At 40.9% G+C, this 27,810-nt stretch overlaps 1 protein-coding gene across 5 annotated transcripts in view; it reads right to left on the reverse strand.

The window, feature by feature from the left end:
• FRY (FRY microtubule binding protein) overlaps positions 1 to 27,810 on the reverse strand; it is a 653,558-nt gene that overhangs the window by 162,242 nt on the left and 463,506 nt on the right. For all 5 annotated transcript variants that reach the window (XM_073613350.1, XM_073613351.1, XM_073613347.1 and 2 more), the window contains 14 exons: positions 20,934 to 21,066; positions 19,572 to 19,679; positions 18,038 to 18,293; positions 15,608 to 15,790; positions 14,808 to 14,894; positions 13,657 to 13,916; positions 11,170 to 11,359; positions 10,959 to 11,083; positions 10,010 to 10,067; positions 8,553 to 8,644; positions 8,288 to 8,460; positions 6,383 to 6,543; positions 4,162 to 4,272; positions 3,150 to 3,304 (listed from right to left, as the gene is read on the reverse strand). In XM_073613350.1, the coding sequence (XP_073469451.1) occupies positions 3,150 to 3,304; positions 4,162 to 4,272; positions 6,383 to 6,543; positions 8,288 to 8,460; positions 8,553 to 8,644; positions 10,010 to 10,067; positions 10,959 to 11,083; positions 11,170 to 11,359; positions 13,657 to 13,916; positions 14,808 to 14,894; positions 15,608 to 15,790; positions 18,038 to 18,293; positions 19,572 to 19,679; positions 20,934 to 21,066 (2,092 nt within the window). The remainder of the gene's footprint in view (positions 1 to 3,149; positions 3,305 to 4,161; positions 4,273 to 6,382; positions 6,544 to 8,287; positions 8,461 to 8,552; positions 8,645 to 10,009; positions 10,068 to 10,958; positions 11,084 to 11,169; positions 11,360 to 13,656; positions 13,917 to 14,807; positions 14,895 to 15,607; positions 15,791 to 18,037; positions 18,294 to 19,571; positions 19,680 to 20,933; positions 21,067 to 27,810) is intronic.

Raw genomic sequence — 27,810 nt, forward strand, 5'->3', positions numbered from 1 at the left:
TTATTCACATAGATCTGTGAATGAATAACCTACAAGTCCTGTCTTCCAGCGCAGGAGATGGACTTGTGGTTTTACCGCTCTAAAAATGGACAGCTTGTTAAGAGGTACAGGCACAAAGCTGTAGACGAGTGACTCCTGTCCTCAGGACCCACTAACAGGCCAGATTTTATGTATTACCTTGGGGAGATTCAGACTAGAATACTGCAATCACTGAGCAGCAAATGATATCACCTGTGATGTATTTCAGTTATCTTGCAAACCCGGTCTGTTAGTGGGTCCTGAGGACAGGGGTTGAGAACCATTGCTGCAGACGGTGTCTGACATCCCCTGATCACGGGTGCAATGTTCTGCAGGCTCCTGTTAAAAAGTATTAAAACGTACCTTTTTTTTTTACTGCCAAAAATATATGTGCATTTACTTTTTTTTTCCCCACACGTGAATGCAGCCTTTAAGTAAAACTAGTTACATTTACTGTATCTACTCCGCATGCAATTGAAGGTATGCCAATATGCAAACCAGGATTTCTGCCCACTTCAACTTCATAAGGACTGACAGCACAGTACACAACATAAAATAAATAGCCATAATGCATTATGGGAAAAGGTTTTTCTTTATTCAGTTGAGAAAGAGAGAAAGTTCAGAGAAATGGCTACACAAAGTTCTTTGGCCTCTGTATACATATCAAATCCATCCTTTTACTATGCACAGATAGAGTATCTTCAATGTAATATAGCAGCTAAGGGCTATGACTGAAATTTCATTTTTCAGAATTAAGCTGTTTATGTTTAGCAAAAACCTCTCCAGCCCACTCCCAATGTCTGAAACATGTTGCTTTCAGGGCTGTCAAATATAAAATCATCTTAAAGAATAAGTTCACCTTTGGGAACAGGTTACATGTTCCACCCCTTTTTAGGGTGTAACATATTCCCAATGCTGCAACCGCTGCCCTCTCTCCCTTTGACCGCATTATGGGGAGAAATTCCCTGTACTAACTGTCATATGGCTGCGCCATTCCTTCGCACAGCTCTGTGTGTGAATGAACTACAAGCCTTTGCGGTTGTCGGCTTGCAGTTCTCAATGAACTACGCACAGCGATGTGGAGCGCCATGGTAGTTCACTGATTTTTACCTGTCAGTACGGGCACACAGATATACTGACAGATCTAAAGGAGACCTACGTGGCACCAGTGATCTGCTGCTGATCGCTGGTGCAATGGTTTACAGGCTCCGTAAGAAAAAAAAAATAATAAATGCACATTTTTACCTGCAAAAAAATGTGCATTTATTATTTTTTTCTAAAAGGTGAACTTATCCTTTACGACTAACAAAAAAGACTTCTAGACTTTAGATCTAATCTAATACTATCTATAGCTATGCCATGTCATATGGAAAATCTGGACCTGCGACCTGTCACAATTTTACAAACAATGGCTACACTTCACACCAATTGACAAAAAAAGATTCATACAGAGCCCAGGCATATTTTGTTCACAGCAGACTATTTTGTGTGTTTGCAGCATAGAAACATGCAGTCTTTCTACCCATTACCTAATGGGTTTTTGCTCTTCCCAAGTCCAGTCAACTGAAGGCAAAAAACATGTGTACAGTTTGCATTCGTCAATGCATGTTACACATTCGACTGGTGTAAAGCAACTTAGGCCCTGTTCACATCTGAGCGTAGCAGAAACGCACGTTTCGATGCATGTTTCCAGAACGCGCAAAAAACGTGCCAAAACACAGAATGTGCATTTGGATACAATTCATTCTTAATAGCATCCTAAACATGCTAAGAAAATGGGAGTTTTGTTGCAGGACAAAACACACAAAAATCACGTAAAAATGCAGTGTTACAAAATATTCCAAAGTCGGTTACAAAAAAGGGTACAGGAGCTACTTTGGCATGTTTTTTTGCACATTGACCTACACTGTCGTATGAAAAACATGCACAAAATATGTGACACATTGTATCGCCCAGGTGTGAATGGGTCCTTAGGGCTCATGTAGATGGACTTTTGCTTGCATCTGAGCAGCTTTTCTTCCCCATAGAAGTCAACATGAATGGAACAGTAGCTCAAAAGCAACTAAAAAATCCTTGGGAAAATGAAAAATGCTTACTGACATTATTTCTCACTCTTTTCCTCCTCCCTGCTGAGTTGGTCAATAAATTTGGCTATACAATGATCGAAATTTAGCCAGTTCAGTAGAGACCAGCCAAATTCTCATTGATTTTGTGGCCATCCCCACTCAACAGAAGTTCACTGACATCTGTCTAAAGGACATTCTGGAACTCTGTTCTGGATCAGAGACATTTATTTAACATTAACAATGGGGTTTGAGGTTTATTTGCCAGTGGATGTGGGAGATGACTTCTGTTTTAATGACAGTGCTGAAAAAACATGCATCCAGCTGTACCCATCGAAACCTGGAAACAGTATGCATGGACAAATCTCCCTGTTAACATTTGTATTCTGACAACCCATGCCCAGGATACCTAAACAGTGGCTTTCGCTGATTGGCTGGAGCCACTGCTCGGTGAACAATTTTCGGCCCAGCTCCTTCTATTTTCAGATTGAAATTTGTTGAGCTGGGCGGTGCTGGCCACCCACAGATTGAATTTGGCCAGTTTAGCAGAAAATGGTCATTATTGGATCCCTGTAAGGTAGACATTTTCTGAAACAACCTGATAAATAAAGCCGATAAATCTAGCTATAAATGTTACTGCAATCTTAAATCAGATCTATAGTTTAAATTGAACCTCTGCCCCCTTCCTTGAGTCCACCCCTCCCCCAGAGGGCAGATCAATGAAAGCGGGGGCTTAGAGGGAGCGCGGTATGACACTCGCTGCTTTTTACATATATCTTAAGGTGCTGAAACTGGAGTTCTTCTTTAAGGAAAGCTGCCATAATACAATTAGTAAAATAGTAAATATACCAAACCCTGTGATAAGTGCATGGAGGTATGAGTAGACACCAGCTAACCTTTTCATTTACACAATAACATTTATGTCTAGCTGTAATCTGCCCATGACTGGAAACAATGCTTTTAAATATCTTCACAACCTCTGTCGGTATTTACATTCCTACATTCTCGGCAGTGGTGGTGGTAGGAGGCGGGATTGCCACAGAGGGATACAGAACATACATTCCATACCTGTTTCCACAAACTGTTGCAATTGCCTTGAAACATCCAGATGCGAGCTGGTATGATCCAGTGTAGCAGCGGTCAATGGCCCAGTTGAACAGATTAACCTGGTCTGGATTAAGTTCTAGTAATAACACAACCACTTCGCAGCCAAGCTGGTGAACCTGGATATGGAATAATATGCACAGCAGTCATTAACTGTTTCATCAAGATCATTTACAATAGTCATCTGTTGCCCTAATCACTTTATATCAATTGTTGAAAAGAGCTGCCTATAAAGGAATTGCTTGCTACTAACCAGATTTCTTCTTTAGGCCCCTTTCACACTAACATGGTGCAGGTTGACCACACCGTGAGTGCAGCGCAGTGTATCCATGGGTTTGGCGTGGGTTAGCTGTGCTTTCCCATTGACTTTTATTACGTCCCACGGTTTTGATGTGCTTTCTGAAAGTGCACCAAAAGTCCTGCATGCAGTGTATTTAGCCCTTTTGCTGCAACTGTCTTTTTAACAAGTATTTTGAACACCATTACTTATATTTTAACATTTAGGACTGAGAAAATGTGCAGCTCAGCTTAGAATACTTGGTCCATAAAGTGGTTGTAAACCCCTTTTTGTTGACTTTTACCTTTAGGTAGTGGAAATATCTCCTAAACGTGCGCCATTTAAGAGATATTTCACTTGTAGTGCGCCAATGTCGTCATTGGCGCATGCGCCGTGCCACTTCTTCCCCAGTACGTGCCGTGACTGATGGCTCCTGCGACTCTGGCCAGTCACAGACCCAGAGTCCATGGCCCCTGAAAGAAGAGGGGCGAAGATGGACGCGGCCTGCTCAGGGGACAGTGCGGGCATCGTTTGCAGATGTCATATAATGGGCTAGTATGCGATGCATACTAGCCCATTATGCTTTTCATTTGCAGGCCTTGCGGGGAGCAAAAGAGGAAGTAAAACCCATCAGGGAAATTAAATTATATATATATATATTTTTTTTTTTTTTTTTTAGGAATATATCAACAAACCTACCCTCATGTCCTGGCAAGCTAGGATGTTATCAAGCCATTTGTAAAGATAGCCATCAGGAGACAAGCCAACGTTGTCAAACACAGGTCCACAGCAAAGTACAGCTGACATAGCCTGGTGAGAAATAAAAAAATAAATAAATGGCAACAGCAAAAAAAAATTTTTTGTGATGACACTGAAATCAGGAAGGGAACATCCCAACAAAAAAAAATGGAAAATTGTATCAAATACTTACCGTAAGCTTCCTTTCCTGACGCCAATCCATGATAGCATACACGTGATACAGCTCCACCCCTCAGCCACACACAAGACCTGTATAAATCTATAAAAGGAAAGCTAGAGCAACCTCCCCCATTCTCGGTAACAATAACAAGATCAAAAAAAGGAGGGTTTGTATGTTGCCATGGATTGGCGTCAGGAAAGGAAAATTACGATAAGTATTTGATATAAATTTCCATTTTCCTAGCGCCAACATGGGCAGCATACATGTGTTAAATAACGAGCTAAACAGAAAGGGCTAACATGTATAATCAAAGTTTCTTACAATGGACAAGGAAGCCTGGACCATTATTCCGTCGAAGTCCATTGATGTAGGAGCCCCTGGGTCTTCCCTGTAGCGCCTGAGGCAGGTGCACTGTGGCAACCAGCCTGCTGCTTTGCAGATTCTCCAAAGACATTTTGCATGCGCTGCCCTGAACTTAAAGACGTAGAATGGGAGAAGTTGCTCTAGCTTTCCTTTTATAGATATAAACAGATCCTGCGGGTGGATATAGGGGCGGAGCTACATCACATATATGCTGCCATGTTGGCTTTAGGAAATATAGCTCTATGCCAGGACAAAGGCTCCTACCTTGCTGTCAGAAACCTCCCTGCTCATTCTATTGCACTTGTACAAGGCAGACTAACTGTTCGGTACTCTTTTTCTTGGTTATCCCCAATGATGCTCAGGTCATCTGGAGATATTTTAGGCCAACCCGTGACACACCATTTTGCTTATTCTTATAGATAAGGGCTAGCCTATTGTTGGTATTTAATTAAACTGCACAGTAAGCAGATCATTAGGCCTACAAAATTATGAAGACTGCAGCCTGTTTTACAATGTACCTGTACTATAGCTGGCTTCTTTAACAGATGTACAATTTGTACAGACATCTCAAAAAAGGACTGGTTGGAGCGTCCCTCTTCCCCTGACAACATTAGGACCAAACTATACAATGGCTACCTGACCAATTCTAGCCATATAGTATCATAGAGAGACTTTTGGCTTTTATCTCATGCTGATATGAAAGGGCTCTTTTTGCTTATCCAAAACAAAAGACAAAAAACACATTTTTCTGTCAACCGTTAATCAGTCATAGGTAAACAAGTCTCATGGGCCGTGTAACTGTTTTAAGTGTTTCTAAGATCAAAAATAAAAGTGCAATATATTGCAGCTTACCAGTCCTGCATTAGTTTTCTTTTTTCAGACTAAGAACATTTTAAGCAAGTACAGAAAATGCCTGTTGATCTTGCTAGAAATGCAGTGTACATGTCACTTTCTGTGAGCGGAAAAGAAAGCAATAGCAATGGTATCTCTCTTTTGTGAGCACTTGCCCTATCAATCCATCATGTTATGGAGATAAACAAAAAACAGACATGTTTGAAGTCCAATCTATGTAACAGCCTTGGCATACTCCATAGAGAACTGAGTGTAGACACAAGGTAAAAATAAAGGGAAGAAAGCCTAAAAAAAAAAAAAAAAAAAAGAACAAACTAAAAACAGCCATCATGTCTGGTAAACTGCAAGATATTCATTTTTTTGTTCTTGGCTTTAACACTTTACATCGCCCTAACGCATAACCATAAAGGGCCGTACACACCGGCCGAATATTAGGCAGAATTGGCTGGTTCAATAGAAACTGGCCAACATTCGGTCCGCGTGTATGGCAGCCGGCTCGACAGAAGCTGAAAAAGGTCTGCTAATCAGCACTTTCAGCCACTGACTGAAACGCTGACTGGTGTGTTCTGGCTGGGGGGGTCTCCTGTCAGTGAGGGAGATCGCTGTACTAACATTGCATAGTCATTACAGTGGCTTCTCCCGAGCGCTTCAGTTTTTTTTCATGCAGCCCGCTGGGTTTTAACAAAATAAAACTACTAGCGTGTACTAAGTTTTAAGATCACAATTTAAGTAATCTGTCGGTCATTGGCTATGGCGGAAAAGTGAGCTACAGAGAGTGTTACTTACTTTCAATGCACAATACTGGTATCTTGTAATCTGATGATTGCGATCACTGTATCTGTCTAATGGAGTAAACATGATGCTGAAAGGCCCCGCCCACTGACTGAACAGAATAAAGAGGTGGTGGCGCAAACTCTGCTGCGGGAACAGGAACCTCCGATGGTGAACTACAGAAAAACACATATGACCGACGTGTGTTAATACAGTGCTTTCAAAGAGTAAAATAAAATCATATCCACTCATAACTAATATATATACATGCAAATAAAAATCAGCCTGAAAGGATTATAGAGAAGTGAGCGAATAAAAAGAGCTTCTTGGCTTATTTTTTTTATGTGAATTTAGACTATTTAACTTGATATAATGTGAAATATGCATATTAGTTGAAATAAGCGAACAAATCTGTACGTATATAAGCTGCACACCACTGTCTCCCTCACTGTACAATGCATTATACAATTTACAATACAGGTTTCTACAGTGGCACTGGCAGGTATGCAGTATACAGTGTTTTCGACTATATAGTATTGATACAGATTGGATCTGTGATACGCCCCTGTGCTTTCAACTGTTTTATTTCTGTATTCTATTGTAATTTGGATTCTAAGATGACACATTGAAGGTAATGTGTGGCAGGACTAATGAACTTGTTGACAGGGTCAAAAGGAGGCTCCTGGACTGCAGCTAGAACAGTTACCAATATTTTCAATTGTTTAAATACTGTAATGCAAAATTACAATATTTAAATGCATACTTTCTGGAATGCAGCAATGATATAAAAGTATATCTCTACCCTAAAAAGTCCTCCTTAAAGGAGAAGTACAACCCAAGCCTCATTTGGCTGTACTTCTCCTGTGAATCACAGGAGTGCAGTTCATTCTGCACTCCTGTGACCTGTTTTCAGCAGGCTGAAGCCCGCTTTTGGCTGGCGTCAGAGCCAGACGCTCCCACACCCTCCACAGCCCAGCAGAGGAGACAACCATGACTGACAGTCACCAGCTCTCTGCTCACAGAGCTCTGAGAACCGAGCGATCCACAATGTTTGATCACTCGGTGCTCAGTCATAGAGCCGGCGGGGGGAGAGATGCAGCATCAGACCGATGCTGCATAAAAAATAAAAAAAAATCCCATACTTCACTTTTAAGCCAGCCAGCCTGCCCTGTTGCCAGGGATTTTACACAAATTCTTTTGGGGAGATCAACTATAGCCTTCTAGGTAAGATAGCACATAGTAAATGCCCATGCAAAAAGTCTCAGATAGAAGATATTTTCTCAGACTTTTGGTTCGTCTACTAACTAGCTCCACTGCATCACTATCCCAGAGCTACTATATAGCCCAGGAGTCAGAATATTATTTTGTAAGAGAGTATTGCTGCAACAACTCACAAAGATGAGTGTCTTGACCACACGCACAAAATAGGTAAATTTGTCCTAAATGGAGCTCTGTGAACTTCAAATACCAATTGAAAAACTTTTACGTCTGGTTCACACCTACACAGGTTGCGGTTGATGCGTTTTTCCTGGTGTGTTTTTGACATGCTTTTTATGGTGGTGTCTTTTGTCATGCCGAAGAATTCAGCAAAAATGCAGCAAAAATGCATAAAAACACATGCACTGCGTTTTTTTTGCTTTTCCATTGAAGTCTATAAAACCAAAATGCAACCTGCTGCGGGAATAAAGTCCCTGACACTTTCCAAAAAATGCACCAGTGGAAAATGCAGAGATGTGAACGTGACCCATAGGAAACTATGTTAAATGGACTGTAGTGCGTTTCTGTAAAACTGAAAAATGGAAAGGTGTGCAGGCCTTAATACAGATGTAAAACCATACTTGCAGAAAACAAGGCAAAGGTGCCCCATATTAGACATTCAGGACTATCTCAGGGCAATGGTCCAGTACTATTGACTCATACCTGGCACACACTGAATCAGGTTGGCAATCATGGCACTGAAATGTGCTCTAATGTCCTTTAGAATTTCCACTTCTTTGTCATTTTCTGCTTCAAGAAGCATCCGTGTAAGGTCCACATACTCCAAAAACAATGCTCCAAGAGCAAGGGTGTCTCTCTCTAGGGCCCCATTGGTACTATGCAAGATAAAAAAAAAAAGTCCTAAGTAGAGGTGGAGTGGTTCAATTTACACACATACACTGTACATACTGAACATTTTAGAACCTACTTGTCACTTATTACTCCAGCATCTGCCAGAAGCTCAAATATCCTCAGCAGCTGTAACCTCAGCAGGTCTCTGCGTTCCCTGCGCTTTTTGTTCTGAAAATAAAGTACATTGTACAATTTGGATAATTTGAAAGTGACATTTAGTTGGTGGCACCCCAGCCAGGAGCTCATATAATATGTAAATGACAAACCACAGTCTAAACAAAATCTCTCCTATAGTGTCAAGCAGCAGAACTGTTTGAGTCTAAGATATGAATATTGGAGGGTTGCCAAGCAGCTGCTTTAAAATTAGATGCTTGGCATACCTTTATGTCTGTGCCCATCATGATTTAAGATTTTTGGAAGTCGGATGCAGGTGTGCTTCATCTGTCCCTATCCCCACCACTGAAAGTTATGGCATGCTAAATATGTGAAATTACTTTTTTTAAATCTGTTGTGACTGTATCGGCATGTGGATACCATAAATAATTAGGATTTTTTGCCGTCCAATAATGTTATAGAGTTAAGCTGGCCATACACGTAACCGTTTTTTTTTTTCTTTGGACCAACCAGGGGCTGATTGAAACAACTGAACAGATTGTGGGGATGGGGGAAACCTCCCTCTGTATCACTGTATTCGAATAGTGGTACTCCTTTGATTGGATGCAACACCTATTGAAGAAACATTTTCCAAAAAGCCTGTTTGGGTGGAGTCGGTCCTTAGAATGATTTCTCTTGAATGGGAACGGCCATAGATGGATCGAAAATTGGACAGTCTATGCTGAACCGGACAAATTTCGATCCATCTACGGCCACCGAAGTTTGGATTTAAATAGCACTTCCCAGGGTTCTTTACTGAAGTGGAAGGCTTGCATCACAATTAATGTACACAAAATTTCCCATATTTCAGGCTGCAAATAAAATAACTTTATCCCAAAATTTTAAATCTTCCCTATTTAGAGAAGTGGTTTTGCACTGGCACAAATGGCTGCGCTCATGCCCTCCACTAAGTCAGCCCCCAGTTTACTGAAGTAGATTGTAATTATCAACCCTGCTTTTATTGGCACTGTTCAAAACTGACAATGTTGATACCTTAGTTTCCAAGCCTGCAATTATTTCTGTTATTAGAATATATCTGGTCTTGTGACATATGCCAAAACATTCTAAATTTCTACACCCCCCTACTGCTGGAGACAGGAAGACTGCCAATGGGAATCATCGGCAAATGTTCATGGTTTTTGCCCATTTTTATTAATTTTGCAGGCACTCCTGCTGTCTCGCAGAACAGAAAGTTCAGCTAGTTTGAGGGACAGTCTGATTTTAACATAAAGGGTTAAAGGCGATTTTTTATGATTATGGCAACAGGCATAAACCAAACAATATTTTTTCAGTAATTTTCTTGCAAGAAATATACACAGGTATGTCTGGCTATCTTTATTTATTTTGATAGAAAGGCACTCATTTTTTTTATCATCTAACCTCTGGCCTTCTTTCCAAAGCTTCCTTCATCAGAGGGTGAAGCTCTTCTACCAATTCCCTAAAAAAACAAATACGTGCAAGCATGAACAAAAAAAAAAAAAAAGCAACACCTACGTTACCACTTAAAATGAAAACATATAAAATAGTAATTTAAAAAAGTCAGTTACATCAAGCTATTCAAAAGCGAAAATAGTGTTGAACACAATAAATATACAAACACATTAAAGTAGATCTAATCCCAATCATTAAAATCTCATAGAAACTTCAACAAAATAATTTTATTGCAAAAGATTTGTGCAATCCTTTTAACTCTACATATAATATTTAAGAGAATAACTGGTGATTCTGCCATATAGGTCCTAGTTTAGCTGCTTCCTGTTAAAAGGAGACAGCTGCCTCCCATCTGTGCCCCTGTGTTGTCACCCTGTTGAGCATGCCCCTGGTGGTAACTACAAGTGCAATATCAGCACTCCCTGCATAGACATAGTCTAGTGTTGTCACCATCAGCAAGCTACTCCTAAAAAATAATTTGCAGCTTGCGTTGGAACGAGTGCATGTAGACCTGATGTGACTAAAAACGGCTGGAGGACATCAGTAGCACTAAGATTAAAAAAAAAAAAAAAAAAGTATTTTATGGGAAATACAAATCTTGGCGATTGTTTAAGATACACAGAGCTTTAGCGTATTGATGTGATAAAGTTAGGCTTTATATTTACTTTAAGATTTTATTTGTAATCGGCTGCAGATTATTTTAATTGTTTTTTAAAACAGGTGCAACCTGTGACAACCATTTCCACAATGCCATCACCACTCTGTTTCTTACTTATGTGTCTATTGTAGCAGGAAAACAGGCTGCGAATCAAAAAAAAAAAAAAAAAAGGAGTATTAAGTTGTAGTGGAAAGAGTAATCAATTGAGGGGGTGGGGGGAGGGGACATTATATGTCATACCTGAAGACTAAAGCATTGGTTCTTCCAAAGCCCAGTACCAGAGACTCTGTGATTTCTATGCTCTCGAGTCTCATCATAGGAACCAACAATTTGAGTAGAGCACTGACTGAAGGGGTTCCAATGACCTGCAAATAAGATGAGCCATATTAACGTTGTTCTAGGCTGAACACAAAAAAACTGATAATAGTGAATGCTCAAAGAAATGTCCTACTTTGTTATCATAGCTAACAGAGCCATCCGGGGTGGTTGCCATGATCTCTGGGGTGGATGCTCGTAGGTGACCTGGGCTCATTATACTTGGTCTGGCCACTCCAAAACAAAGAATCAGGTAATTTCTCCACAGCGTAACATAATTGTCCCCACTGCCAGCTATACTTGTTTTCTTGGCATTAATTGGACTGCTGTAATGATGAATAAAAACAAATATTAAAAGTAGAGTTTAAATGGTATCACACTATTCTGCCAATATCTTTTATATCATGTGTATCACGGAGCCTTTGATATGCCTGTTATGATGGATCTACATCGCTCTACGCAAGGAGGTCGTTTCCCTTGGCTGTGTCAGTTTGCTCACTTAAAGTTTGGCATCTGGTAAGCAGGAACTTTATGTGGTTTGCTGCACATCTTGAAACCCCTTCACCATTACCATTTGGTCGACAGATATACCCACATATGTTATATAGCATCTGGTAAGCAGATTCTTTGTATGGTGCTGGTACATACAGAAAAACATTTTTTCATTAGAAGTCTACCCACTACCTGCATGATTTGCACGTCACTCACATGGAGGCCCTATGTGTGTTAATAGGCACCGGGTGCTTTTTATGATTCTTTTCACTGTGTGAGTGCAACTCTTTTCCTTTTTTCTTTATGCATTTTTTGTCAGTATTATGCTATGATGTTTTAATTTTTTTGGGTCAAATTTTTGTGAATCCACGTCTATCTCACGAGCGATAATTGTCAAAAATCCACCGAGATTGGTCACTAAAGCCTGGGTTTAAGCCACCTGCTTGATTTGGCTTACTATCTGGTAAGCATTTTTTTTTATCAGTTGGGATTTATATTTTGCTTCACTTGAACATCCATTATCATCAATTGGACAATTGAGGATTTTCGATTTTTCTTTTTTCTTCTTTGTTGTTGGACTTTCACTAGATCTAATCATCAAGGAATTTATATATATATATATATATATATATATATATATATATATATATATATATATATATATATATATAATTTTTTTCACAATATATCAATTTATATATGTATGTGTTAGTTTAATGTGCGGCTTTTTTTATTTTCATATTAAAAGTAAAACTCATTTCAAGTATTTATAATAATGGGCACTGTTCAATTCTGCCTTCTTGTTCATGCTAACCTGTCTCTGAATCTGAAACTGCTTTAAAGTGGAAGTAAGGGCAAAATAAAATAAAAACCCTTTTGCTGGCAGAGCCACTTTTTTCCATTTCTCGCACACATAATAATATGCATATTTGTCTCAAAAACATTGTATCATTTCTAAAAGCAGATGCCCTTTGTAATAAAATGATGGTAGTTGGAATTTTTTTATGTCACACAATTATTTCAGTAAAAATATTAATTTAAGTGCATACAAACACAATATGATCCACTTTTTTTGTAAAATACAAAAGATGAGGCTGGGCTGAGTAAAATACCAAAAATGTCACTGCTTAAAAATTGCAGTGCAAATTGATAAATTACACTATCCAAAAATGTCTATAGGTGACACTTTAAAAGCCTTTACAGATTATCAAATTAGTGTTAACAAAAAACGATTGCCCTGGATGGATTACTCTCATATCAATGTCCCAGGGAATTGCTAATACTGTATGTGTCATGAAATAGCTGTTCTTTTATGTGTGTGCCCTTGATGCATGAGTCTGTATTTCTGTGTGAATGAAACTTTAGTTTTTTTAATCCTGTATTAAAATTATTTTTACCTTGCTGCTGTCACAAGTGGGCTGACAAATGCAGGTAACAGGGTCTCTTTAAAGATGCATAAGAGGTCTGGGCTATTAGACCCCGTAGGTCACCCCTACACTCTGCTGATCCTGTTGCCCCAGCAGTTTTTCCCGGCCAGAGCTCCTGGGGTTTGGCAACTCTGATCCTGAAAGTAATCAGAGTTGAGTGCTTCCAGGTTCTTATTACCCAGGTGAGATGAGAGGGCAGCAGCTACACATGCACGCATAAGTAATCAGGTAATCAAATTATTTCTACAGTTAAGCTAGCAACACAGTGAAAAAACCTAAACAAACTCTCATCTGCTGTAACGGCCATGAGTTTGTTTATATGCTGCTACTGCTGCTGCTCTAATGGTTACAGCAGCGTTAACAAAAATGTTAAAGGCCCTGTGACCACAGAGAAATATCTGCTGATCTGCCAGAAATGATTTGGTGTCAGCCCTGCCCAGTTGTCTTGTTAAAACTACTAAATCCCACTCATTCTTTTCATTTCCACAGCAGTGTTTTATAGTGCAAGATAGGAACTCCTTGAGATAACACAGGTGTGCACAGGATGGCTCTGAATTTCTGACACAATTAATAGGTTTAATTTTTCATGTAAAAGATCTAGACTACGACTATGAAAAGATGTTGGTATAATGTATATCTGACTCAATATTATTTGCTGTGACTTCACTTGGACATATATGTATATGGAATGAAATAACACTTACTTGGGATCCACCAGGGGCATCAGTAATTGTAGTCTGGTGAAAGCATAGGGCCATGCGTAGCTGAGGGCAGTGGGACAATGTTTCGGAAGGTGCTCTTGGCGAAGGAATGTGAAGAGACAGAGAACCCATGGGTCTTTCACTGACTGTGCAAAGATCCAGACGTGGGACGGGCTTTTGACATCATAGTGACTGTTCACTAGAACTGCATTCCAATCCACCAACCATTGAAGGTCCACATTGTGTGTAAATGGCAGGGTAGCCTGGTAAGGAAATTAAGTTTTATTCATAACACAAATAAGTAATGCAATAAAAATATATATATATATATACACATACACACACACACACACAACATTGCCCCCCCCCCCATCATGAAACAAAATCACAAAAACCTACCTGGATCCTGTATCCCCCGTAACCACAGACACAGTTATAAGAGGTCTCCCTTTTCTTACAACATAAGAACATGCTATTTATGATGATCTGAGGGATGGTCACGGGCTAACTAAAGCTCTGGATTTACAAAAATCGACAAAGAACCATAAATATGTGATCCCTTGCAAAAATGCCTCAGGGCCTCTTGAAAACAGTAGCAGTCTGATCAATGACAAAGTAGAGGGGCACATTGGTCTAATTGTTTAGCCTTTGTATTTTAAAACTGCAAGCAAAAAAGAAAGAAAACCATGATTGTCACAGATTCTAATTTCTCGCAGACAGAACGCCAAGAACCTAAGTTGCTTCCTCTTAACTGGATTATGTATGGGAATAGTGAAGCAACCACCACAGCCAAATTACACTAGTGCCCTGCGTAAGGAAGACTGAGATCTTAAAAGTTAAACTTTAGCATTTCACCTCAGAACCCAGACTGTAGTGGTTTCCCATGCCATGGGTGAACACTTTCCTTTAAATGGTCATTTTTTCTTTTAAATATAACTGGTATTCCCCTTTTTTCTTTCTTAATGTCAGAAGGCTTCACATGAGCATTATTAACTCACTTCATCCATTTGGGAACAGAAAAAGAACATATTTCAATTTAAGGGGAATCGATTTAGCAGCATAAAACAGCTGGGTACAATATTTCCCAGGTATTGGACCATTTATGACACCCAAGAAGCATACCAGAGTAAAATGACTTATAATTGTGTACTTACAGAATCAGACACAGCAACATGAAGAAAGCTTTCAAGTATTGAAGGACTGAGCTGGTCCAGGACATCAATCATAGGCTTGTCATCTTCCTAAAAATACAAGAATACAAAATCAATGTCACACTGAATCCAGGTAGAATACATTAAGCTAAATTTAGACACTGTTCACATAATATGCTCATTCTCTGCTTTTTGCAATCAGTCAATCTGCACTTAAGATGCAGTGCAGGCTCCTCTATTAAACATCTACAGAGATAAACAGCAAATCATCTTGAAAGTTTCCAACCCTCCCGGATGAAGTTCCAGCTATAAAGACAACCACCATCAGGCCATATACACGTGCATGTAAGTAAAAAAGGTGGGGGGAGGGTGTTAGTGTAGGTTTTTTCACGATGGTAATGCAAATTTACTTTTAAAGCTACAGCCATCATTTAGGAGACTGATGAAACAACAGAGCTAGCAGATCAGCAGCGATCCCTGAACTCCAACCCTTCAGCAGACATTAGGTGACCAATGTTTCTGCTTTCAGTCAAGTGACCAGCAATGGAGGGGTCCTGGAGCATGACTTCTGCAAGAATGCAAAATATTTTGGCATGCTTTATGATTTTTAATCGGCAGGATAGACAGGACAGATAAGATGGTTTTCGTATAGTTACACTTGAAGAATGTCCAGATTGGACCACCTTTGCATTGCTCCTTCCTGCTTATTCTTTCATATACTGTTTATGCTTAGATAGTATGGTCAATTTTACTGTATTATCTGTAAAACAGAATTAAACTAAAGAGCAAAAATAAAGTCTCACCTCTGCTTGTCCAAGTGCAATAAACAATGCCCGGACCTCTTTGAGAATTAATACTGCTACTTTACGTGTTGCCAGCTGGAAACTGCAGAGTAATAGCAGTGCAAATCCCTCCACTGCATGCAGCACATTGGAATAAGGACCCCGTTCAGACTGTATCCTATGGCTGGAGCCATTTGGAATGAGCTGGGAAAAAGCACATTAGTTAGAATAAATGATAAGAACTGGCTCTTTTCTGATCCAATTAACCAATTTGAAATAGAGAGGCAAATCTACAGTGATTGCATCTGGTTGACCAGGAACATCATTAGCACTACTAGCCTGCAGTTCGGATCCTGAGTAAACCTTGGGGAAACACTCATTTTTAATACCAGATTTTCTTTCCTTATACTCATTCACTCACTGTGACAAGTGAGGAAAGTAAAAAGGGACAAATTCACAGTGTGCACAATCTTATTACAAAGCACTGCTGTGACCCAAAGATTAATAGGGGTATTCGTAAATACTAGTACTCACCTAGGTGGATGCAGCATCCATCCCATGCTGCATCTGTCTCCCACCGGCTCTGAACAGAGAGCAGTGACTGTCTCCGGCTCTCTGTTCTGCAAAGTCGGGATCGATCCAGCTTCTGGACCGGCTGAGTAACTTCAGCCAACAGCTGACTTTAGCCCACTATCAGCTGAAAATGGGTCACAGGAGTGCAGAAAGGTTTTGGCCCTACCTCTCCTTTAAGCATAGGGAAGGATGCTGAGAAACAATGGCCCAGAAAACACAAATGTAAAGCCTTTATCTAAGTGTCTAAAGTATAACCATCCCTGATCGCATAGAAACAGTTTCTGATCATCTAAGGCTGCCATGCTGCAGTTTGGCTGCAGTACAGGTGAAGCACAGCATATCTGTGGTTTTCATGTGGGTTACCTGTGCTTTTCCATAGACTTCTATTGGACAGGGAGCTTTTTGTGTATTTTCAAAAGTCCTGCATGCTGCATCTTTGGTGCACTTTCAGAAAAAAGTGTGAAGACTCCCTAATCTGCAGAAGTTTAAGGAGTGGTTAGCAGGGATCCCCAACACTCGACTTTATTCCCATTACCAAAATGGTTTCCATCAGTAGAATGACTTGTGGTAATGTGGGCCAAAAAAATCTATGAATACAGAGTGAACCTGGTGGGGAATTCTGTGTCCTATTCCAGTCTAGCCATAACACTTCATTTTAGAGTATATGTGAAGCCACAGAAAAATAAAGAAGGGCCAGAACCTCTGTCAGGATTTTAATAATGTCTTTTTTACAGATGAAAATATCTACCTTCTCTACTGGTCCTATTGATCACTGTCTTTTCTACACAAAATTATGGCAAATCCAAATTTTTGTGTTGTCATGGAATAGGAGGACAGGAAAAATTTGCCAACCAGGGAAAAATTGTTCTGGTGACAACAGTCTAAGAAGAGATATCCCCTTCCTCAGAGCGCCTGCTCCTGTGCATCCCTGGAACAGAAAGTAAAGGAAAATCTGCCAACACAACACCTGACCTGTTCCTAACTACTCCCTACTCCATAAAAATAGTTTTGGATTTACATACAATTAAATTTGTTTTATTTCCAGACATTGTTCAGAATTAAAAGCCGTGGACATGGTACCCACCTCATGCTGGCTTATAAGAAATAATTGGGAGTCACAATTAGTTGTGTAAAGATTCTCTACACCTTTAGTAAATCAGCCACCATGTCTGCTTACACTACTCAACTTAGGAAAGTCAACTTCTTGCCTCCTGCCCACAGAAAATTTACTTTGCCAGCTTCCTTCTGGGTTTGCATGCACACCCCCCTGCCAAGTTTGGCTGATTATTTCAGCCAATGGTTTTGGCTGATGTCGGCTGATCAGCTGCGGCCAATCACACACAGTTCTGTGTTACAAAAGCACAGAACTCTGTGTACTGTGAACAGCGATCTGGCTCTCTCTTCTCCCTGCAAAGCAAAGAGGGTTATTAAGGCAGTACTGGAAAATAATGGTGGCCACACAAATATTGACACTTTGGGACCAAATTGGACATTTTCACTTAGGGGTACTCACTTTTGTTACCAGCGGTTTAGACATTAATGGCTGTGTGTTGAGTTATTTTGAGGGGACAGCAAATTTACACTGTTATACAAGCTGTACACTCACTACTTTACATTGTAGCAAAGTGTAATTTCTTCAGTGTTGTCACATGAAAAGATATAATAAAATATTTTCAAAAATGTGAGGGGTGTACTCACTTTTGTGAGATACTGTAGCTACATAAATTTATGTCTTTTATATCTGCAGGCAGTTCAGCTATAAAATAAATAAATGAGTCACATTACTACAAGGTTTGGTGAACTTGATAAGCAGATGCTTTAGGAAACCAGTGAACTAGCGGACAAAGGAGGAAAAAAGCAGTGTTCTATAAAAGTTACCTCAGTTGCCCTGATTCTTGCTTGCTCTTGTGATTTCCCAGGAGTCTGTATTACGATCCTCCACTGAGTTAGGAGCTGCAGTAGTAACTTCAGGGATGTGTCGAGGAGTGTCTGGTGTGTATCGGTCACTTCACGCAACAGAAAATTTATAAATCCGAACAATACGTCTTCCCTCCAATCTACAAAGTCAACTAAAAGGCCCTGAAGAGAGTTCTGTGCGATATGGCGCAGTTCATCATCCATGTGAATAGACAGCCTGCAAGGATTTATATAATATTAAAAAAAACACAGCGACAAAATAAATTTCCACAAGGTGAATGAACATTAAAAATAGAGGCAAAACACAAATACTAATTTGTCCTCAGTGGTCCTGGTTAGCAAATATATCTACAAAAAGGGCTGACTAAAGTGACAACCCCCTGGTGCCATAACTGAAAAGGAAGTGATCTTCACAGCTCACAAAAAAACACACAACATTCCCTTTTAGGCTGGGTTCTCACTGGTACGACACAACAGTCGTATGACCGTGGATCCGACTTTGCCCTGAGACCTGATGTCTAACTTCAATGAACGGGATCAGACTTTGATCCCAACAATACCAGTCCCTTTGTGTCTAGTATGAATCTTGAGGGAAAACTCCACACCAAAATAAAAAAATAAAAAATAAAAACGGCATAAGGTTCCCCCATCCAAGACCCTTCGGTCTGGTATAGAAGGAAAACCCCCATGCCGTCCCCCCCCCCCCCCCCAAATCCATACCAGACCCTTATCCGAGCACGCAGCCTGGCAGGTCCGGAAAGAGGGTGGGGATGAGCGACCGCCCCCCCCGGACTATACCAGGCCTCATGCCCTCAACATGGGGGGGTGCTTTGGGGCCCTGCGCCCCCTCCTGCGTCCCCCCACCCCAAAGCATCTTGTCCCCATGTTTATGGGGACAAGGGCCTCTTCTGACAACTTCTGACAACCCTGGCCGCTGGTTGATGGGGTCTGCGGGCGGGGGGCTTATCGGATTCTGGAAGCCCCCTTTTACAAGGGGGCCTCCAGATCCCAGCCCCCCACCCTATGTGAATGAGTATGGGGTACATTTTACCCCCACCCATTCATCCAAAAAAAGTAGTGCAGGAACCTTTTTCAAAGTCGGACCAACTTGTGTCGGACCAGTTAAGACGGCTCTCATGGGGAACCATTGATTTATACACGTCATGCGACATGTGCTCTCAATGTCGGAGCGTTTGTCGTACCAGTGTGAACCCAGGCTTTGTCCTTTTGCTGCTAATATTTTACTTATGTTTGATTTATTTAAATAAGGTACGGTTTCATGGGCTGGGGGACAGTTACCCATCTCAAGCCTATGTAGTTATGCCTTCATTTTATAAAAAACCAAGTACAGGTGACACATGAAATCAATACGTTATGAAGTAAATATTCACAACTACTTTGTGCAAACTTGCTTAACTCCATCCTAATCTGTGATGGAATAGAGTGACCATACAGTAAAAGCAGTAAACATTAACAGTAGCCATTAGCATCATACCTTGAAAGTAAATCAATTAGCTCCAGTTTAGACATCCCATCTGGAAGCAGGCGAGGAATAGCAGCCACACACGTTCTGAAGAGGTCAATCTTTGGCTTTCGTTCACCACTGAAATGTGAAAGCAGTACATGGAGATCACATAGCAATGAACACTTTGTAGATAAACAAGTCATTACTGGGGTTTTAGAACACTGCTGGCTGACAACGAAAGGCCTCGACATGGCACAGTAGTAGAGTCTCTTTTCTGTTTATTTTAGGAAATATTCTCTCATGAATTGTAACATCAAAAAGATGATTTCTGGAATAACTGACGCTGAAAAGCACAAACCATATTGGTATTTTACATCTCTCCTAGCGGGAAAAAATATACCTCTGAAGACAGCAATGTTGTCTAGAGATAAGAACACAAGTTTTGCCTATATTTGTTTTTTTGGTATACACATGAACAAAATTATCTTAATATCATGAAAAGCCTTTAAAAGTCATTACATATGCATGTACTATAAAATGATCCAGTAGCAATGATGGTTCCGTGCCTCAAAGTGCTCCTCAGCTTTCCCATTACCCGCTGACGCTATGTCAGATCTCCTCTTGATAGATCCTTTCCCATGAGATAAATCTATTCAGGAGATAATGGCTTTCTTTTAATCTGAACAGATGTACTCCTGTCTGGCTAGAAATGTTAATTGTGGAAAGGGGTTCTGCTGCTGCTACAGGTAGGGGAGCCTATTGTGGTTAATATTTAAAGTGATTGTAAATGATCACCTTGTAAAACAACCCATTCAGTTTAAAATAGGTATAAGTTTTTTTTATAACTATACAAAAATGTTTGGCCTTTCATTTCTTTTTTCCCTTTTTTAAAAGTGATCACATTCCCTCTGTTCTCAGCTGCATAAGAACTGGGGGGAGGAGAAGCAGCAGCATACTGAGCTTCCCAGTGAATGGCTGTGCAGTGGGGGCGTGTCAAGACAAGTATGATCACTGGAGGAGAGCACACTGAGTTCCCAGCATAGTTAGAGAACTGCCCATGTGGTGGTGCTCTCCTGCTTAGTGTGGTCAGTTTTTAATAGGAAAGCAAGGAGACTAGCAGGAGCACCAGGGATTTCACATAAAGGAAGCAATACAAAGAACAGGAGACTTTCTCAAACAAGTACAAGGGTACAGCGGGCACATATCAGGAATATGAAGTGTTGGGGCAACAAAAGCTTTAAGTCTCTTGATCGTAATAATCCATAAGCTACACTACCTCCATATACAGTAGTTGCCCTTTTGATTAATTATGTTCATTTTAGAAACAAATTATATATATCAAATATGTTTATTGAATTCAAACATATTGAAGAATGTCTTTAAACTACCTACGTGATCATGTCCTCAGGTTCCTTGTTTAGCATCTGTACATTGGTCATCATCATGCAGCGGCCAACTTCTTTATCTAGGTGCCTTAAAATGTTGTCCACTGCTTTCCGCACTTGGGAGTAGTACAGAGACATGCCTATCAAATAAAACCACATATATGAGGATTGCAGTTGGTTACTGGCAAAAATCTATATCAGAATCATAGGAATCCTGTGAAGTTGTCCCCCTTCTGGCAATCACATAGTGCCTGCTGAAAAGGTAAAATTCAGAGAAATCAAAGCAGCTCTGCTAGCACATTGATCCTACCCTACTTGCAAAAACCACATGACTCAGCACTCAACACTGGTCATGTGACTAGGGGGTCATTAGGGGTGTATATACGAGCAAAATGAATTAAAGTATAACTAAAGGCAAATCTATTCTTTAGTTTTGGCTAGAGTGGCAATGGATTACACCACCAGTCAGTTTCTATTACTGTCTGTGCCCCTGTTAAAGGAGATTCACTCTATTTGTCCTGTTTACTGTTATTATCGAAATTGAAAGTAAAACAAAATCCCAAATTTTAGATTTTCCCCAGAAAAGTAATAAGGGTAAATCTTCTAATGGGGACACTAGTTCTGGTGACCTGAGGTTCCTCAAGGAATTCCCTTAATTTGCAGGGATTTCCTCTTACTTCCTGTTTGGCTATGGGACAAGAAGTGATGGGAAATCTCTGCAATGGGACAGAGATGGTGGGAAAAAAAACCTGACAGGGGTTATAATCCTCCATTACTCTATCCAAAATGAAAAAAAAAAAAAGAACTATTTCCTATAGCTCTACTTTAATAAAAAAGCACTTTAACAACTTAAGGACCGGAAAATTTCCCCCCTTAATGACCAGGCCATTTTTTGAGATACGGTACTGCGTCACTTTAACTGACAATTGCGTCCTTTTTTTCCCACAAATGGTACTTTCTTTTGGTGGTATTTGATCACCTCCGCGGTTTTTATTTTTTGCACCATAAACAAAAAAAGACCAACAATTTTGAAACAAAAACAATATTTTTTAATATAATATAAAAATTTTTTTTTTAAATATATATATATTTTTTTTATCAATTTAAGCCAATATGTATTCTTCTACATATATTCGGTAAAAAAAATCGTAATAAGCGTATATTGATTGGTTTGCGCAAAAGTTATAGCATCTACAAAATAGGGGATAGATTTATGGCATTTTTTATTATATATTTTTTTTTTTTTTTTTTACTAGTAATGGCGATGATCAGCGGTTTTTTTTGTGGGATTGCGACATTGCAGCGCACAGATCAGACACTTTTGACACTTTTTTTTGGGGACTAGTGACATTTATACAGTGATCAGTGCTATAAAAATGCACTAATTACTGCATAAATTGCACTGGCAGGGAAGAGGTTAACACTAGGGGGCGAGCAAGGGGTTAAATGTGTTCCATGGGAGGTGTTTCTAACTGTGGGGGGCGGGGGCCGACTGACTGGAGGAGGAGAGAGATCACTGTTCCTGATCACTTGGAACAGTAGATCTCTCTCTAGTCCCCTGTCAGAATGGGGATCTGTTTATTTGCATTGACAGATCCCCTTCTGGCTCTCTGTGGAGCGATTGCGGGTGGCCGGCGGACATCACGGCCGCCAGCCACGTGCATTGGCTCCCCCGCCATGCAGCGGGCACGCCTGCTATAGCTCTTAAAGGAGCAGACATACACCTATGGCGATTTGCGTAAACGAGCTGACCTGCCGCAGTATAATGACAATGGCTGCTGAGCAAGTGCTTAAAGCAGAGTTTCCTAAACTTTGGATCAGGCACTAAATTGAGTTGCAAATGTGTTTGTATTGGGTCAAAACATAACTGTGTAGACTAGTTTGTCCAAGAGTGGACTCAATGACAAGTAAAACAGCATTCACAACAAAAAATGTATGGTTCACTTGATAAATATAGGCTGTCCAGACCCTGAAGCAGCAAAGCAACCCCAGATCATAACATTTCCATGACTCATAGTTAGTATGAGTTTCTTCCAAATTGCTGTCTTTGGTTTGCTCCATACATATTTACTATTACTGTGACCCAATAACTGTCTTTGATTGATCAGTTCACAACAAATTCTTCCATAAAGGGTCTTTGCCTACAAGATCAATGACTAACTGTAGTCTAATGTTTTTTTGGACAGCAAAGACTTTTTCTTGGCACACCTTCCATCTAGGTATAATTGGTGCAATCTCTGATTGTAGATGAAAATTTCCACTAAGTGGAAGTGTTACTTCCAAATCAAACAATGAAAATGTGGGGTTCTTGGAAATTTTGTGTACTATCAAACACATATAGCTTTTTAGCTGAATTTGCTGGTTTGGCCAGCCCCGGAATAATTAGCAGTAATTTAAAATCTTCACTACTTTTTAGATAATTTTCCCTACAATGGAATGAAGGATTTTAAATAATTTAAATTTTAAATCTCTTGCCAGACTCATAAGCATCCAAAATAGGATTTTTATAATAGCTTACCTATACTATCCTTTTCTTGGAGTACATCATGAGACACAGAGCCTTAAGTAATTACTTAATGGGTTATAGGCCACTTTCAGGTATTGACACTGGTATACCCAATCAAGGAAGTTCACTCCTTATATAACCCCTCCTCCTTCCAGGAGCACATCAGTTTTTGTAGTAAAGCAATATACTTAAATCCCCAAAAAACGGGAGGGACCTCTGTGTCCCATGATGTACTCCAAGAAAAGGATTTTAAAGGTAAGCTGTTATAAAAATCCTATTTTCTTTATCGTACATCATGGGACACAGAGCATTAAGTAATTACTTAAGGGGATGTCCCATAGCAATGCTACTTGAGGGGAAGGAGACAAAACCCGGAGGGTACCCCCAGACTTGAGGATCTATACTGCTGCCTGCAGCACACTGCGCCCGAAGGCGATATCCTCATATCTCCTTACATCCAGCTGATAAAAATTTTGTGAATATATACACTGAAGACCAAGTTGCGGCCTTACAGATCTGAGCCATGGAGGCCTGATGACGTACTGCCCAAGGAGCACTAACCGCCCTAGTAGAGTGCGCCTTAACTTGAAAAGGGGGGAATCTTACCCCTTAAATCATACGTTTGAATTATAACTTGCCGAATCCACTTAGCAACAGTGGATTTCGATGCTGCCTGTCCTTTCTTAGGACCCTCTGGCAGAATAAATAAGACATCCATCTTACGAATCTGAGCAGTTGCCTTTAAATAGATTTTCACTGCTCTCACTACATCAAGACAATGTAGTGACTTTTCTTCCCTGGAACATGGTTTTGGAAAAAATAATGGCAGGACAATATCTTGGTTGAGGTGAAAACCTGAAACCACTTTTGGCAAAAAGTCTGGACGAGGGCGTAACACCACTCTGTCCTCATGAAAAATCAAATATGGCTCTTTACAAGAAAGAGCAGCCAATTCCAAAACCCTCCTTGCTGAGGCTATAGCAACCAAAAATACCAACTTCCTTGTCAAAAGGACTAAGGGATTATGTTGTATCCGTTCAAATGGCTATTTTTGTAACACAGATAAAACTAAGTCCCAAGGGTTCAAGGGAGGTTTGACGGGTGGATTAAGCCGTGTTACCCCTTGTATAAAACTCTGGACTAAAGAATGAGTAGTAAGTGGTCTTTGAAATAAGACCGATAAAGCTGAGACTTGGCCTTTAATAGTACTCAAGGCCAATTTCATTTCTACCCCTAATTGTAGAAAAGCAAGAATGCCTATGATATATCTCCGAGGGCGCCAACCCTTGGATTCACACCAGGAAACATAAGCCCTCCAGACCCTATAATATATAGTTCTGGAAGCTGGCTTCCTTGCATTAATCAGGGTAGAGATAACTGACCCGGAAAGCCCACGTTTCTTCAGAATGTGGGTTTCAATAGCCAAGCCGTTAAATTTAGAGACGGTAAGGAAGGATGGAATATTGGTCCCTGTGAGAGCAGATCTGGCCGTAGTAGGAGGGACCATGGGCCCTCCACTGCCATCTTTACGATTTCTGCATACCATGACCTTCTGGGCCATGCTGGTGCCACCAGAATTATGGGCTTTCTTTCCAGCTTGATCCTGCAAAGAAGTCGAGCCAGCAACTGAATAGGGGGGAATGCATAGATCAGTGAGAACTGATCCCATGGGGTCCCCAGCGCATCTGTTCCGCATGCGAGTGGATCCCTTGTTCTGGCCACAAAGTTGACTAACTTCATGTTAAACGTGGACACCAGAAGATTTACGTCTGGAGTCCCCCATCTTTGGCAAACAGCCCGAAATATGTCAGGGTGAAGAGATAATTCCCCTGGGAATAACTGCTGGCGACTCAAGTAGTCCGCCTGCCAATTCTCTACTCCCGGAATGAAGACTGCAGATAGGAACGGAACATTCCTTTGTGCCCAAGTTAGAATATGGTTCACCTCTCTCTGCGCTGAGAGACTCTTGGTGCCCCCTTGGTGATTGATATAGGCCACAGTTGTAGCATTGTTGGATTGGATCTTGACAGGACAATCCCGTAACCTGAAAGTCCAGGCCTTTAGAGCCAGACGCACTGCCCGAAAGGATGTTGATGGGCAAGGTTCTTTCGGTTCTTGACCACTGTCCCTGGACAGTTGTCTTTTCTAGTACTGCTCCCCAGCCTGAAAGGATGGCATCTGTCGTTACCACTTTCCAGATGACTGGTCTGAAGGATTTTCCTTTCAGCAGATTCTGGGTTAGTAACCACCAAGTGAGGCTTTGGGACAGCTGCATTGGCAAGTCTAAAGCTTGAATTGTTTTGTTCCAAGCAGACAGAATACTGTTTTGCAACAGTCTTGAATGAAACTGGGCATAGGGAACTGCTTAGGCCACCATGGTTCCTAGCAACCTCATGCAAAGGCGAATGGAGGGATCGCCATTTGACCTGACCACCCGCACCAGCTCTCTTATAAAGTTGATCTTTGCCTGAGGCAAGAACACCTTTTCCTGGGCTGTGTCTATGATCAGACCCAAGTACTCCAGCCTTTTTAGCTGTTTTAAGGAAGATTTCTCTAGGTTGGGAATCCAACCAAAACTTTCCAGATTATTGGTTTTAGTGTGCACGCTTTGCTCCAAACGAGCCACCGACTGATCTATTAGCAATAGATCGCCTAGGTACGCTACAAATGTTATGCCCTGTGCCCTTAACCTGGCTGGAGGTGGGGCCAGCACTTTGGTGAACACCCAGGGTGCTGTGGCTAGTCCGAAGGGCAGGGCTACAAACTGGAAATGCTGCTGTTCTAACTTGAACCGCAGAAACTTTTGATGAGTGGGAAATATAGGGACATGCAGATATGCATCCCTGATGTCGATTGATTCCAGAAGTTCGCCTCCTAGAAGGATAGAAACTACTGATCTGATCGTCTCCATGCGAAAGGAGCGGATCTTCAGGAACTGATTTAGATTTCTTGGATATAGAATGGGTCTGACGTCTCCATTTGGTTTTGGTACCATGAAAAGATTTGAATAAAACCCCAGACCTTGCTCCTTTGTGGGGATCTGTATGATCACCCCTTGAAATATTAATCGGTCTAGTGCCTGAAACAGAGATTGTCTTTTCTCTGGATCTTTGGGAACGCTTCACCTCAGGAAGCGAGACGGTGGAAAGTCCTGAAATTCCAGCTTGTACCCTATGTTATCGTGGAGATGACCCATCTGTCCTAAATTTCCTTTCAAGACTTCTGAAAACTGCAGAAGTCTTCCCCCCACCTTGGTGAGGGGGGTTGCCTCTTCATGATGAGGCTTTAGGATTCTGAGGGACTTCTTTTGAGCCTGGGTTTGACCCTGAGGTTTTCCTTCAGAGTCTGACGGCAGAAGCCTAGAGGCGGAAGCCCCTGGCACAGGGGAAAGAGCCCATTTAAATGAAGGGCGTTTATACTTTCTTTTGACTGGCAAAAGAGTACTTTTCCCACTAGAAATTGTTTGGATATATTTGTCCAAGTCTTCTCCAAATAGCGCCTACCCATGAAAAGGGAACCCAGTTAGGAGGTTTTTACATGGTGCTTCAGCTGGCCAATTTTTTAACCACAGCATTCTACATATATGCACAAGCATAAGCGTAAGGCGGGACGCCTGGCGAATAGAATCTTTAACGGCATCTATGGCAAAGCATAATGCTTTTGGTAGTTCAGCCAAATCTCGAGCTTGTTGTGCAGGAAGCCAAGGGCCTGTTTAAATTGGTCCTTTAGGGATTGACAGACACCTATTGCAGCAACTGCAGGCTGAGTAACGGCACCTGCCATGGAAAAAGAAGATTTTAACAGGGATTCCAACTTTTTATCTGTTGGATCCTTAAGCATTTGTGCATTGTCTACAGGACAAGTTAGGCCTTTATTCACATTGGAAATCGCAGCGTAAACTGCTGGTATTTTCCAAATTGATGTTTTGTTTTTTTTTGGAGAATTTCTCCTCCAGGGGATACAGAATTGAAAATCTCTTAGGAGGGAGAAAATGCTTATCCGGGTGATCCCATTCAGCAAAAATAAGCTGTTCTAGTAATGCATGTGCAGGAAACGCATGCAAAGGCTGTGAGGGTTTTAAGGAACCCAAGGAAGAAACCAAGCTTTCAGGAGACTGCGTTAGGGGCAGCATGAAAGTGGAACGAACCATCTCCGTAAGAGTTTGTATCAGCAATTTCTCAGATTGTGAGGCTGAAAAAGGTTCATCTACTATTGTTTCCTCCACAGAGGAATCATTGGTTTGTTTTTCCTCCTGATCGACTGAGGGTAACACCTCATCCTGAGCCCACTGTTCCCCTTGCAAAGGTTCTGAAGTGGGGGAGGGGATCTAGCACGCTTCCTATCCATTTGAATGGAGGATGCGATTAAAGCCGCTAAT

Source organism: Aquarana catesbeiana, linkage group LG02 (assembly GCF_042186555.1).
Source record: "Aquarana catesbeiana isolate 2022-GZ linkage group LG02, ASM4218655v1, whole genome shotgun sequence".
Lineage (NCBI taxonomy): Eukaryota > Metazoa > Chordata > Amphibia > Anura > Ranidae > Aquarana > Aquarana catesbeiana.